Raw genomic sequence first — 14,088 nt, forward strand, 5'->3', positions numbered from 1 at the left:
TGGCGGGCTTCTTCCGGTGATCTGCCTCGCCTTTGAAATGCTTGCCTTTCTTTCGACATTGATGGTTGGTCGGGAGAAATCGACGATGGCCCAGATACACATTCTTCCTGCATCTGTCCAGGTATATACTTTCGGTGTCAGCTAAACAGTGCGTGCATGCGTGGTATCCCTTGTTTGTCTGTCCTGAAAGGTTACTGAGAGCGGGCCAATCGTTGATGGTTACAAACAGCAACGCATGCAGGTTAAATTCCTCCTGTTTGTGCTCATCCCACGCACGTACACCGTTTCCATTCCACAGCTGTAAAAGTTCTTCAACTAATGGCCTTAGGTACACATCAATGTCGTTGCCGGGTTGCTTAGGGCCTTGGATGAGAATTGGCATCATAATGAACTTCCGCTTCATGCACATCCAAGGAGGAAGGTTATACATACATAGAGTCAAGGGCCAGGTGCTGTGATTGCTGCTCTGCTCCCCGAAAGGATTAATGCCATCCGCGCTTAAAGCAAACCATACGTTTCTTGGGTCACTTGCAAACTGAGCCCAGTACTTTCTCTCGATTTTTCTCCACTGCGACCCGTCAGCGGGTGCTCTCAACTTCCCGTCTTTCTTACGGTCCTCACTGTGCCATCGCATCAACTTGGCATGCTCTTTGTTTCTGAACAGTCTTTTCAACCGTGGTATTATAGGAGCATACCACATCACCTTCGCAGGAACCCTCTTCCTGCGGGGCTCGCCCTCAACATCACCCGGGTCATCTCGTCTGATCTTATACCGCAATGCACTGCATACCGGGCATGCGTTCAAATCCTTGTACGCACCGCGGTAGAGGATGCAGTCATTAGGGCATGCATGTATCTTCTCCACCTCCAATCTAGAGGGCATAAGACCTTCTTTGCTGCGTACGTACTGCCGGGCAATTCGTTATCCTTTGGAATCTTCTTCTTCAATATTTTCAGTAGCTTCTCAAATCTTTTGTCAGGCACAACATTCTCTGCCTTGCACTGCAGCAATTCCAGTACGGTACCGAGCTTTGTGTTGCCATCTTCGCAATTGGGGTACAACCCTTTTTTGTGATCCTCTAACATGCGATCGAACTTCAGCTTCTCCTTTTCACTTTCGCACTTTTCCCTTGCATCAACAATGACCCGGCGGAGATCATCATCAGGCACATCGTTTGGTTCCTCTTGATCTTCAGCTTCCTCTTGATCTTCAGCTTCCCCCGTTGCAGCATCAACGTATTCAGGGGGCACATAGTTGTCATCGTCCTCTTCTTCTTCCCTGTCTTCCATCATAACCCCTATTTCTCCGTGCTTCGTCCAAACATTATAGTGTGGCATGAAACCCTTATAAAGCATGTGGGTGTGAAGGATTTTCAGAGTATGACTTCGTATTCCCACATATAGGGCATGGACAACACATAAAACCATTCTGCTTGTTTGCCTCAGCCACTTCGAGAAAATCGTGCACGCCCTTAATGTACTCGAAGGTGTGTCTGTCACCGTACATCCATTGCCGGTTCATCTGCATGCATTATATATAATTATGTGTGTCAAAAGTAAGAAAATTAGACAAGTATCTATGTAAAGTAAGAATTTTTTTCCAGAAAGAAGATAAGAACAAGAGGCTCACCACGGTGGTCCTGGCGACGAGATCGGCGCGGGCGATCGACGGCGGTGAAGACGGGGACGGGGCGTGACGGACCGCTAATATAAACCTAGACAAATCTCGGGAAAAATGGAGCTCGGAGGTCGAGCTTCGAGAGGAGAAATCTTAACTAGTGTGGCTCGGGCATTTCATCGAACACCTCATAGTGCATAGGAGGTGAGCTAGAGCACCCAATGCCCTCCCCCTCGCCGGCCAGCAAAAAAAGAGCACTGTGGAGTGCTATGCTCGCCGGCGATGGGGTATATATAGGCAACTAATTTGTCCCGGTTCGTGGATGGAACCGGGACTAAAGGCCATCCTTCTGTCCCGGTTCCTGCCACGAATCGGGACCAATGGTTGTGGGCCAGGAGCGCGGCCCATTGGTCCCGGTTCGTGCCAAGAACCGGGACAAATGGGCCCAGACGAACCGGGACCAATGCGCACGAGGCCCCGGCCGGCCCCCTGGGCTCTCGAACCGGGACAAATGCCTCCATTGGTCCCGGTTCGTGGCAGAACCGGGACTAATGGTCTGGCCAGGCCCAAACGAAAGCCCCTTTTTCTACTAGTGAGGCCTCTGTTTTTAGATCTTTTTTCGAGCTTTGTTAGGGTTTGTGTCCTACTCAGGAAGGCGAGACGGCGGCGGCTCCCTGAAGATGAAATAAAGGTCTCCCCGCCTAGCCCCGGTTTCGGTGATGCGTCTAGCATCATTCGTGGGCCTGTGGAGGTGTGTCTTCGACGGATCTGTCTTTGCTGGATTTGCTCGGATCTGTTCGTCGTTCGTCTTCATTTGTGTGTCTTCAAGTTGGATCCTTTTGATCTACACTCTTTATCTGCGGCGGTTGTTGTTCTGGTGCTTTGGTTCTATTGGGCCTTAGCACGACGACTTCGCGACTGTCAACTACAACAAGGTTTGTCTGGCTCCGGCGAGGGAGGGGCGATGACAGTGGCGCGCCTTCGGCTCGCTTCAGTGCTTGTAGTCGTCGCTGGGTGGTTTACGGATCTGGATGTAATTTTTATTATTTTTAGTGTTCGTTGTACTACCCTGAGTGAAGATGAATAGATTGGGAGTTTTTTCCGCAAAATCAGAATGTAATTGCCTTGAGAACACCATGATAGTTGGCTTTATTGTCAAACAATTATATACTAATAGCGGAGGTATTGGCCAAGGGGGAGGGGGGGTGTACAATATAACCAGCTATGCTGGAACAACCTAGCTACTTGTGAACTCTATTAGAGTATCCTTCACAAGCAGCCTCCATAAAAAAATTGAACAAAAGGAAAGATTAGATGCGAACAGTCCATGGCTTGAGCCAGGTGTGAGCTCAGGGTCTCCTAAAGTGAATTGCACGCTTTGTCTTTCATGTTGCAGGACTTTCAGCTGAATGACGTGCCATGATTCTGTTAGTCCCAACCCTCCACACATGCGCTGCTTTGAAGACTTACGCTGCTGCTGATTTTTTACTTTTGGTCCTGTCTCTGTTAAAAGAACACTCTTAACATTGTTGAAGGGCGTCGTGCTGGTGGCACATGTTGACGCATGTTGGCGGGCGGCGGGTGTCCTCGTGACTATGTTGGCGCATGTTGGTTGGCGGCGGGTGTGGTGGAGCCGAAGGCTGGTCCTGGGTGGTGGGCGCGAGGGGTCGGGAGAAATCCATCTCGGGTCTTGCCGGCACCGACGCGGTGATGCCTGCGGGCGCCGCCATCCTTCTTGAAGGCGTCAGGTGACCCTCTCCCCCCACTACCCTCCATGTACCGGGAGAAATCCTAGGATTCGTCCGGGCAGCAGCGTCGTCATCGTCGCATCCCTTCGTGAAGGTGATGCTTGGTACATGGCAACTCGGTGGCTTTAGAGCGTGGTGGTTATCTTCGGTGGGCACAGCGGTCGCGGGGTGCCGTAGCTTTCGTTGATCCGGCATTGTTGGCATTTTTTTTCTCTTATTTTCTCTTGTATTTTCTTTTGGACGTGCTTGTGCTATTAGCCCTAGCGTTAATCGAAATGTTGTATCGGGTTGTTGCTATATCTATATAGCGGGGCGAAAGTCTATTTCTTCAAAAGAGCACTCTTAAAACTCCTTTTAGTAAGTACTCCCTCCGTCTCGTAATATAAGATTATGTTGCTTTAGTTAATCATTCCCCAGAGATCTGCCATGTTAACTCCCAGGGTTTGATGGAATTTGGGTACTAGGGGAAGTACTCCCATTTTGTGTCCTTCGATCATTCATCGTAGTTTGGTTTCATTTTCCTTGTTTGTTGGTCCCTACTAGTTGTAAAAAAATGTGGTTTCTACTTTCTAGTAATGTAAATCGGAGAGGGAGCTCTCTTTACCCCCAAAATGGCGCGCTGGATCAAAGGTCTCTCTGCCATGGCGTGGGTTACTACTCCTCCCAGGCTTGCTATGACCTCCACGTGGATGGAAGATGCTGATACCAATCACGCCAACCTGATTTGGCGCAGCCGGGCACAAAATAAGGTCAAGATTTTTGGTTGTGGTTGCTGTTTTGGGACGACTAAACACCAAAACTATCTTCCATGAACACCTCACCACCGCTGCCTCATGCATCACCATGACAGCATGACATTTCTCAACAACAACAACAACAACAACAACAAAAAGGCTTGTCTAAAAGTTGCTTGATTATTTTCTCTTATAAGAAGCACTTCCTCAATACTGTGCATCTGGCCGCGACACCAGCCGCACACAGTACTGTGCATGGTGCTATCCCGGCTTCGACACCGCTACAGCCGGCCTTGACTCCAGCCGCGCATGCGACACTTCCTGCTTCGGTTGGCGTGCGGGAATCCCGGACGTTGCCAGCGATGGAGTCTCCAGTTCGTGCGGCCGTTGCCGTGGTGCCACTTGGCCCAGCGACGGATCGTGCTAGAGGATCTTCTTCGGCATCTGATGCGGGCGTTCCGATGGGACCTGCGACGCGCCCCTCTTCACCAACCCTTGGGACGCTTCGGACGGCACCTGCTTTGCACAGGACTACATCAACTACTCCGCCGAAGACTTTGATGGGGACTACGTCGGGAGGGTTGGCTACACCCCTGCGACGTAGTAACCGACTCCCTCAATATTGATGGTTCTTCCTCGACTGATGAGCACTCTCTTGCGAAGGCAATGCGCCTCCAGGCTTCGAGGAATTTGGACCCCATGACAGGTACCTCCTCCGCTCAGTCATTTCTCTCTTTGTCCGACAACCATATTTCTACTAGTTTAAATAAAGTCGGTGTATCTATGGGAAATAATGACAATGAAATTAATTTGTCGGTATGGGTGCTTAAACATATGGAGATCGACCGCTCAAAGGTTTCTCCAAAATGTAAAACCACCATACCTGACCCCGAAACCGAGGAGGAGGATGAAGCGGATGCCAAATATGATGGTCCGCTTATATCCCACTTGGTTGGTGAGGTTACCGAGGTTGGATTGGATGATGCAAGACCTGGGTCCATGTTTTGTGACTTCACGGTGTCTTCGCGGAAATCTAAATCGCACTCCTCTAAAAAGAAACAAAAACCGCCCAAGAAGGCGAAGAGTTCAACACAAACCTGAGTTTCCACATGAGAGGCATGTTTTGGAATAGCATAGGTCTTTCAGACTTGGCTAAACATAAACACGTCAGTGATTGTGTCCGGGAACACGGTTTGGATTTTGTGGCAATTTCTGAGGCTGGCAAGTGTGACTTTTCGATCACCTATCAGGTGGTTTCGACTACACATGGCATAGTCTACCAGCTCGTGGAAGATCTGCAGGAATCCTTCTTGGGATAATGACAACAACCATGGACTTGTTGGCTTTTTCGATCGGTGAATTTCATATAAAATTTCACCTGCGGAATAGAGCTGACAATTTTACATGGACTCTTGTCGCTGTCTATGGGGCTGCACAAGATGAGCATAAATCTGCTTTCCTTTGGGAATTGGTTAACCTGGCTAAGAAAAACCCGTACCCAATGCTTATTTGAGGGGACTTTAACATTCTGAGGTACCAGGAAGAGAAAAATAATGACCGCTTCGACACTCATTGGCCTTTCCTATTCAATGTTGTGTTAGACAGTTTGGATCTTCGGGAGGCCAGTATGTCGGGGCGTCAGTTCACTTGGGCAAACAACCGATCTGTGTCGACATACGAGAAGCTCGATAGGGTCCTAATGGATACCAGATGGGAACTAAAATTTCCTCTGGTAACCGTGCGAGCCCTAGAGCGTATCGAGGCCTTATCGGATCATGCACCCATCATTCTGGATTCTAACTCTACGAACTCAGCCACCCGGCGCCCTTTCAAATTTGAACTGGGATGGCTGCATAGGGACGGATTCGTAGACATGATCAAGAATGTTTGGGAGAGGCCCGCTGTTGGTCGTACACCTATTCAGCGATGGATCTTTAAAATAAGAGCCATGAGGCGACACCTCTCCGGATGGGCAAAACACACCAACGGAATTTATAAAAAGGAGAAACAAAGGCTCTGTACCAACATTGACGACCTCGACAAAATTGCAGAGACGCGCACATTCTCTCAACAAGAGATTGAATTAAAAATCAATCTAATGAGATGGTTGCCCGTCTACTGCAAGAAGAGGAGATCAAATACTACCAGAGATCCAAAGCTGATTTCATTTTAATGGGTGATAGTAATACAAGATACTTCCAATGGGTCGCCAATGGGCGGCATAGGAAGAAATGTATTTATAGTCTCCAACAAGATGAGGGGAGGATCGAAGGTCAGGAGGAGCTCAAAAAGTATATCACCAAATACTACAAATCTCTTTTCGGAGCGCCGACTGAAGGGAATTTCACCCTTGATGAGACCCGAATAGATGATATTCCACATGTCACGGCAGAAGAAAACGATATCCTAACGGCACCATTCTTATAAGAGGAGGTGCGAGCTGCGGTGTTCCAAATGTAACATAACAAAGCTCCAGGCCCTGATGGTTTCCCCGCAGAATTCTATCAGAATTTCTGGGATATCATCAAGTCTGACCTTTTGGAGTTGTCCAATTGTTTTCATGCCGACCGACTTGACCTATTCAGACTTAATTTTGGCGAGATTGTCTTGTTACCGAAGATTAAGGAGGCTGAACGGATTCAACATTTCCGACCCATATGCCTCCTTAATGTCAGCTTCAAGATTTTCACCAAAGTGGCGACGAATAGATTAAACTCGGTAGCTGACCATGTTGTCCGGCCATCTCAAACAGCTTTCATGCAAGGAAGGAACATACTCGATGGCGTAGTAATCCTGCATGAGACCGTCCATGAGATGCACCGAAAAACATGAGTGGAGTAGTATTCAAAATAGACTTCGAAAAAGCCTATGACAAGATCAAATGGTCTTTCCTCCAACAGGCCCTAAGGATGAAAGGCTTCTCCGATAAATGGTGCAAGTGGATCCAAAATTTTGTAACTGGAGGTAGTGTGGCCATCAAAGTCAATGATGATGTCGGCCATTACTTTCAGACAAAAAAAGGACCACGACAGGGTGATGCAATATCCCCAATGTTATTTAACATTGTGGCTAACATGTTGGCTATTCTGATTGAGCACGCCAAGAAGGACGGACAGATTACAGGAGTAGTGCCACATCTAGTGGATGGCGGTCTCTCTATTCTACAATATGCCGATGACACAATTCTCTTTATGGAACATGACCTAGACAAGGCTAGAAACCTGAAACTTTTGCTGTCAGCGTTTGAGCAAATGTCGGGTCTTAAGATTAACTTCCATAAAAGTGAATTGTTCTGCTTTGGAGAAGCCGTTGAGGCAGCGGCCGAGTATGCTGACCTTTTTGGTTGTGCACATGGACAATTCCCAATTAAATATTTGGGAATACCAATTCATTATCGGTGTCTCACCATTGCGGAGTGGAAGCATGTAGAGGAGCGACTAGAGAAACGCTTGAGCAGCTGGGAAGGCAAGTTGCTCTCGGTTGGAGGACGATTGGTTTTAATAAAACTCTGTCCTCACAAATATGGTTCTCTATATGCTTTCGTTCTTCCAGCTCCCAAAAGGGGTCTTGCAAAGATTGGATTATTTTAGGTCCAAGTTCTTTTGGCAAGGAGATGGTGAAAAGAAAAAATATAGGTTGGCCAAATGGAGTGTGGTTTGTAGGCCGAAAGAATAGGGCGGCCTCGGTATTCATGACCTGCAGGTCAAGAATGAGGCCCTACTTAGTAAATGGTTGTTCAAACTTCTTACTGAGGATGGTGTTTGGCAAACCATGCTGCGCAATAAGTATATAGGCCAAAAGGCAGTGTCTCAGGTATATTGGAAACCTGGAGACTCACACTTTTGGGCCGGCCTAATGGCGACAAAGAAACATCTCTTTCGCTTTGGGTCTTTCGCGATAAAGGACGGGTCGGAGATTCTTTTTGGGAAGACATCTGGCTAGGCAATGCTAGCCTTCAAGAACAATACCCAGCCTTATACAACATTGCACGCGATAAGAATAATACTATTGCGCAAGTGCTCAGCTCATCCCCGCCAAATATTTCGTTCAGGCAGGATTTGATTGGCACCCGACTTATGTCATGGAATAATCTATTGTCCCGTCTGGATTCGATTATCCTGACACAAGGTCGTGATGTGTTTCACTGGAACCTTACTACATCGGGGTCTTTCACAGTAGACTCTATGTATCATGCCCTCACGCATTCTGAGGTACCGGTGAGTAATAACAAAAAAAATTGGAAAGTGAAGGTACCACTTAAAGTCAAAATATTCATGTGGTATCTCCGTAGGGGAGTTGTGCTAACAAAAGACAACCTCGCACAACGCAACTGGTCGGGAAGTAAGAAGTGTTGTTTTTGTACTCATGACGAGACAATTAAACACCTCTTTTTTCACTGTAAGTTTGCGCGTTCTACGTAGTCAGCCATCCAAATAGCGTCAAATTTGTATCCGCCCACAAGTGTTGTCAATATTTTTGGTCATTGGCTGGACGGTGTTTCAGATAGGCACAAAACGCTAATAAGGGTGGGAGCGTATGCCTTACTATGGTCGCTTTAGCTATGTAGAAATGATGTTGTTTTTAATGACAAAACTGTTTCTCCTTTGCAGGTTATTTTCCGTTGTACGCACTTGTTTCGTACGTGGTGTACGCTACAACGAGCGGAGTACCAACCGCTATTCAAGGCGGTGTGTATGTTGTTGGAGCAGGTGGCTACGGAGGTTTTTACCCAACATGGATGGCAGCATAATCTCCGACTCGGTCCACCATCTCTTTCCACATAGGCATAGTGTCAGTCTATGGACTCTACTGTTGCCGAAATGTCGGTATTTTATCTTTTTGTTTATCAGACTACTGGTGTTTGGCTGTGTGCATCCTAGTTATGCAGAGGCCAGGTGATACTCTTAATGATTAGTATCACTTTGATGCTACATTTTGAGATAATAAAAGCGGCCTTTATCGAAAAAGAAGCACTTCATATGTTTAGCCTCCACTTGTATGTATTGTCAACTGAAGTCGTCTCTGTAAACAGTAATTAATGAACATGGAGTTAGGTGGCCTTGTAGAACGGGTCTAGCTCGACCGGTGTCTCGTGTATATAAACCCATGCATGTGCCTTCTTCCTCCACAACAGCAAACCAAGCAACAAGCCAGCTAGCTTACAGAGAGCCATGGCACTCCAACGACCCTTATTTTCTCCACTCTTGTTCCTTTGCTTCCATCTGCTGGCTGCATTACACACAACCTCCGATGCAGCCTTGAGCTCACACCTGCCTCAAGCCATGGACTGTTCAACGTCCGGCAACTACACCTCTAACAGTGCCTACCCTGCCAACCTGAACCAATTCCTTGCTTCTCTCCCAGAGAAGACTATCTTCAAGAACGGTGGTTTCATCAACGACACGGTCGGGGAGGGCTCGGGCACCGTTTACAGGCTGGCAATGTGCTCCGCTGACTACTCGCGCTCTGACTGCGGTGACTGCCTCGCGGCCGCTGCTAGAAGCAACGCTAACGGTCTGCCGAACCGCTGCCCCGGGAGCACCACCGTGCTCGCCTGGTTCGACCCGTGCCTCGTCCGCTACTCCGACACCAACTTCTTTGGCAAAGCTGAAATAGGTAAAATCTGGATGAATTTCACCTGTAAAATAGAACAAGTGCCTTTTTTTTCCCGACGAAATGGAGGTTATATTCCGGTCCTCTGCATCGATTGTTACATACCAAAACAAGTAGCTAGCTCTTTGAGATAAGATCAATTAGGTGTAAAATATGCACGAATTCCATGATCATAATTCCCACACAAAAAAAGAATTCCATGACCATAAAAAACTGTGTGCTTCCGTCCGTGCAGGTGAAATCTACGCGCTGAATGGTCCAAGAGCCATCTGGGAGCCGATGCGGTACCGTGATGACGTAGTCAGAAACTTGAACGAGTCGATAGGGGCCGCAGTGGCCTCGTCGCAGCGATTCGCGGCATCGTCGACGGATCCATACACGTTGGTTCAGTGCACGTGGGACCTGCCGCCGGACCAGTGCAAGCAGTGCCTGGACGTGCTGACGGCCAATGCGTCGAAGGACTGGACTTCCATGGCAGTAGATGGTAAGCGTAGGAGCTATAGCTGTTCTGTTAGGTACGGCAACACCAGCTTCGTGGTTGTGCCGTTCGGCGGTGCTCCTACCTCGCAGTCCGTAGACCAAGCAAGCAGACCAGCTACTCAGTCCAGCGGCCCCAGCAAAGGTATGCAGGTTCTATACTTCTATGTGATGTATATATACATGCTATTGTGGAAGAGAAGGAGTATATAGCAAAGTTTTAAATAGCAGGTTATGCCATTTAGGATGGCTTGGCCAGATCGTATGAAAAGTTATGGCGGAGCTATAAAGAAGCTAAGCCTACTTTAACATTTTTTTCCTTAAATAATGAGAAATGGAAAAATAAGGACAATCATATATAATATACCACACATATTTGACATACATATGTTCAGACATCAAAAAGTCAATCGTGATCAGGAGTCCTAATTAGAATACCAAGATTTGCATCAATGCATCAGACATATTAAAAAAATTTAGAATAAAGCAGAAATTTGGGGCACTGTGACATGATGTAATACTTCTTATACTTGAAATATTTTAACAATAAATGTTTATTAATATTTTTAGTGAAAAGGAACATTTTGTTTGTGGAAACAGAGAATTTTTGGGACAAGAAACATTTTGGCAAAAGGGAATGCTCTTTTCTAAGTAAATATCAAATGCAGGGAAAATGAACATTTTTTGCCGATTGAAAGTTGGTTATTGGAAATAAAAATAACCGGATACTCCCTCCGTTTTATATAAATATTTTTGTATGATTGATTAAATTTAATAGATGGAATATTGGTGTCTACAATGCCAAATTAGGTACATTAGATCTATCATCAAATATATCTTCGAAATTCATTTATTTCGTACATTGATACTTTTTATAAACTTTGCCGTTTCTAAAAATCATGAATTGAAATAGAATACACCTTATATTTTGGAATGGACGAAGTATTAAAACTATGCCCAATACGGTTCAATTTTGTTAAGAACATACTCTACATGAAGTCCTGTCTACGCTGTTTGTGGTAGATGTCCTCATAACTCTCCCTTGCGCAGGTTCTTGGACAGCTGGCGTGGTGGGATCTGTAGTTGGTCTAATTCTCTTGGCTTGTTTAGCAGCTCTGGTGGTCAAGCTAAAGAGCAAGCATGAAACAGGTTCGCATGACCCTCTCGGTGAATTATATATAATAATAGATATCGTGTACTCTCTCTGTAAACTAATATAAGATGGTTCAGATCACTAAAATAGAGGAGTACAATAGTACGATATACATAATGCTTTTTTTCATAGGGCATGTTCGAGAGTTCACTTACCGGGAATTGGCGACTGCAACACTTACCTTCAAGGACACAAGAAAGCTTGGACAGGGTGCATTTGGCATTGTCTATAAAGGTGCAGTGATGATAGAAGGCACACAAGTGGAGGTGGCTATAAAAAAGAATACAAGTGATGTGTCAGATGAAACGAGGAAGGCCTTTAAGAACGAGGTTGAAATTATGAGCCCGCTGAACCATCGCAACATTATACATCTTGTGGGTTGGTGCAACGAAAAGAACAACCTCTTGCTTGTCTACGAACTAGTGGAGAATCGCAACCTTGAAGCTCGGCTTTACAACCATGGTGGTACAGATTTAGTTCTTGATTGGCGCCAAAGGTAGTTAAACATGAACATGATGCTCAGATTACCTTTTTTTCAGACATCAAAAGAAACTCGTATTTTACAACCTTCAAATTACTTACCTGGCATAGAATGCATTGTTCGTGTTTCAGGTACAACATATTGGTTGGAATAGCCTCGGGTCTTGAATATCTCCATAATAATTGTTCAAGAACCGTCCTCCACAGGGACATCAAGCCAGCTAATGTGATGCTGGATATGGACTTCACTGCTAAACTGTGTGACTTCGGTTTGGTGACACAACTTACACGTGCCGCAACCTCACGCTCAACAAATAACATTATTGGAACACTAGGCTACATGGACCCATTATACCAGCAGAACGGCCAGGTTACTAAAGAATCTGATGTCTACAGCTTCGGTGTGCTGTTGCTTGAGGTACTATGTGGCGTGGCGCCGATCCTGATTGGCAATCCCTTGAAAAACAGCCTCATCGAGAATGTCCGGGAATGTCGTGGGAGAAATGCAATTCTCGATGCAGCTCACCAACGGCTGAGGGGCGAGTATGATGAGGAAATTAAAGGAGCGTTGTTGATCGGGCTCCACTGTGTCGAAACAAGACGTGGTGACCGCCCAACTATCAGAATTGTGTTGTCCAATTTAGTCAGCTTGACCGCATCACATGTTGTGATGTCTTGACAAATGCAGGTGAAGATACACGAAGGGGCAGCCCTCCTGCAATGGAGCACTATATAGTATGTACAATGACGAAGTTTGTTAGGTATTGTAAACCATATGATATATATGCGTGCGATCTTCTTGCTCAACAATTTGATTGACCCAATATTGGGTGTGCGTTCATGAAACATGTGTGATTATGTAATTGTTGATCTCGCGATTCAATAAATCATGTTGTCGTCGTTGTTTACATCCTAATTCAGCCAACCTTGTAAGGCACTGTTTGGATTACCATTTCTCTTTAAGATACACCCTTAAAATATACACGTCTCCACCCACAGGTTTCGTTTGGAGCCGGAAAACACTCATGTCCAGTAAAATGCACTTGTAAAATTAATACCCTCGACCGCTATGTAGTGTTTTATTTTATTCTGTATCATCAACTGCCCCGGCTATGGCAAAAGGGCCCACTTTCCGTGTGGAAGTGCTTTTCAGTGATGTCTCGCGGCGATAGTGGTCATGCGGGTCACGCACCTTCTGAATCTTAATTTGATACTCCCTCCGCTCGAAAAAGGTTGTTTCAAATTTGTCTTTAAAATAAATTATCTAGCACCATGGATGTATCTAGCACTAATAGGGATAAGTTTTTTCGGACGATGAAAGTACTACATAGTTAATAATCTTTTTGCTCATAGTAGCAAGAAGGGTGCCCTTGGTCAACTCCATGCGCAGCATGAAGGAGTAGAGGCGTGTCTCGATGGCTTGTAACAGCACCCTGACCTTGTCGCGTGGAGCTGTAGGTCCGCTGCAAGCCGGAGGCATCTCCCAAAGGAAAGTGCGCATCCTCATCACCTGGACCTTGAGATTACACAGCCTGTCCTTCACGGTCTTGTCCACGCCCCACTCGTCGCTGAGCAGGTTACCAAGAGATGGCACGGCGGCCTGAAGCACTGCTCACGGCATGCTCTTGCGGTGCGCTCTCACCCTCTCTTGCTGGCTAATTTCTTGCTTAATTAGAGAAGCTCTTGCTAGGTACCGAAAGGTTGCCTTGGCTATAGTATAGACTGCTGGTGGAGCTAGAAATAAGATTTGTGTTGCGATGAAGCTGGTTCATGCTAGGCGTAAATGTTTTGTCTGTCGTGTACAGTCCAATTCATTATTTGTTGCGCCTGCTACCTACTGTTAATTCCAAGATAAGCTAGCAATCGTCTTTCTGCACAGGATCCTTTTGAGAATCTTAATAGTTTAGCCACTGGTTGGTTATGTCTTCAAGGGATACAAGTTAAAATATGCTCACTCCGTCTCAAAATAAGTGGTGCTAATTTAGTACAAAGTTAGTTTTGAGGCGGAGGGAGTACTATATGAAGTTGCCAGGCAGTTTTCGAATACAAAATGACAATTGGGCAAGAACGCCACACACAAGGTGACTCAAGTTTTGTTGAATGGGTCATAGATGACAAAAACACAGTCTAAAAAAATTGGATTTGAGTATCAAGACTTCTTATCTTCTATGAAGTCTTTCTACTTTATTCACAACCATTAGTACACACTAGCAAAAGGGCCCGTGCATTGCAACGGGAGAAAAAAAATCCAATGGTCATGATCAC

General features: G+C 46.0%; 1 protein-coding gene and 1 pseudogene across 1 annotated transcript; one reads left to right on the top strand and one right to left on the bottom strand.

The window, feature by feature from the left end:
- Positions 1–1,922: 1,922 nt before the first annotated feature.
- On the bottom strand, positions 1,923–2,054 carry LOC123056289 (uncharacterized; annotated as a pseudogene).
- Positions 2,055–9,264: 7,210 nt separating this feature from the next.
- Positions 9,265–12,663, top strand: LOC123050815 (putative cysteine-rich receptor-like protein kinase 12). Its single transcript, XM_044473546.1, has 5 exons — positions 9,265–9,716; positions 9,949–10,335; positions 11,241–11,339; positions 11,476–11,839; positions 11,956–12,663. Exons 1-5 carry the CDS (start codon positions 9,272–9,274, stop codon positions 12,500–12,502), a joined length of 1,842 nt encoding a protein of 613 aa, XP_044329481.1. The 5' UTR covers positions 9,265–9,271; the 3' UTR covers positions 12,503–12,663.
- The last annotated feature ends 1,425 nt before the right edge of the window (positions 12,664–14,088 follow it).

Source organism: Triticum aestivum, chromosome 2D (genome assembly GCF_018294505.1).
Source record: "Triticum aestivum cultivar Chinese Spring chromosome 2D, IWGSC CS RefSeq v2.1, whole genome shotgun sequence".
Classification (NCBI taxonomy): domain Eukaryota; kingdom Viridiplantae; phylum Streptophyta; class Magnoliopsida; order Poales; family Poaceae; genus Triticum; species Triticum aestivum.

Excerpts from the sequence above, each read along its gene's own strand:
- LOC123050815 (XM_044473546.1), top strand. The coding sequence starts at position 9,272 with ATGGCACTCCAACGACCCTTATTTTCTCCACTCTTGTTCCTTTGCTTC. Across the intron at positions 9,717-9,948 it reads CTTTGGCAAAGCTGAAATAG|GTGAAATCTACGCGCTGAAT; the intron begins GTAAAATCTGGA and ends CCGTCCGTGCAG. Across the intron at positions 11,840-11,955 it reads GTTCTTGATTGGCGCCAAAG|GTACAACATATTGGTTGGAA; the intron begins GTAGTTAAACAT and ends TTCGTGTTTCAG.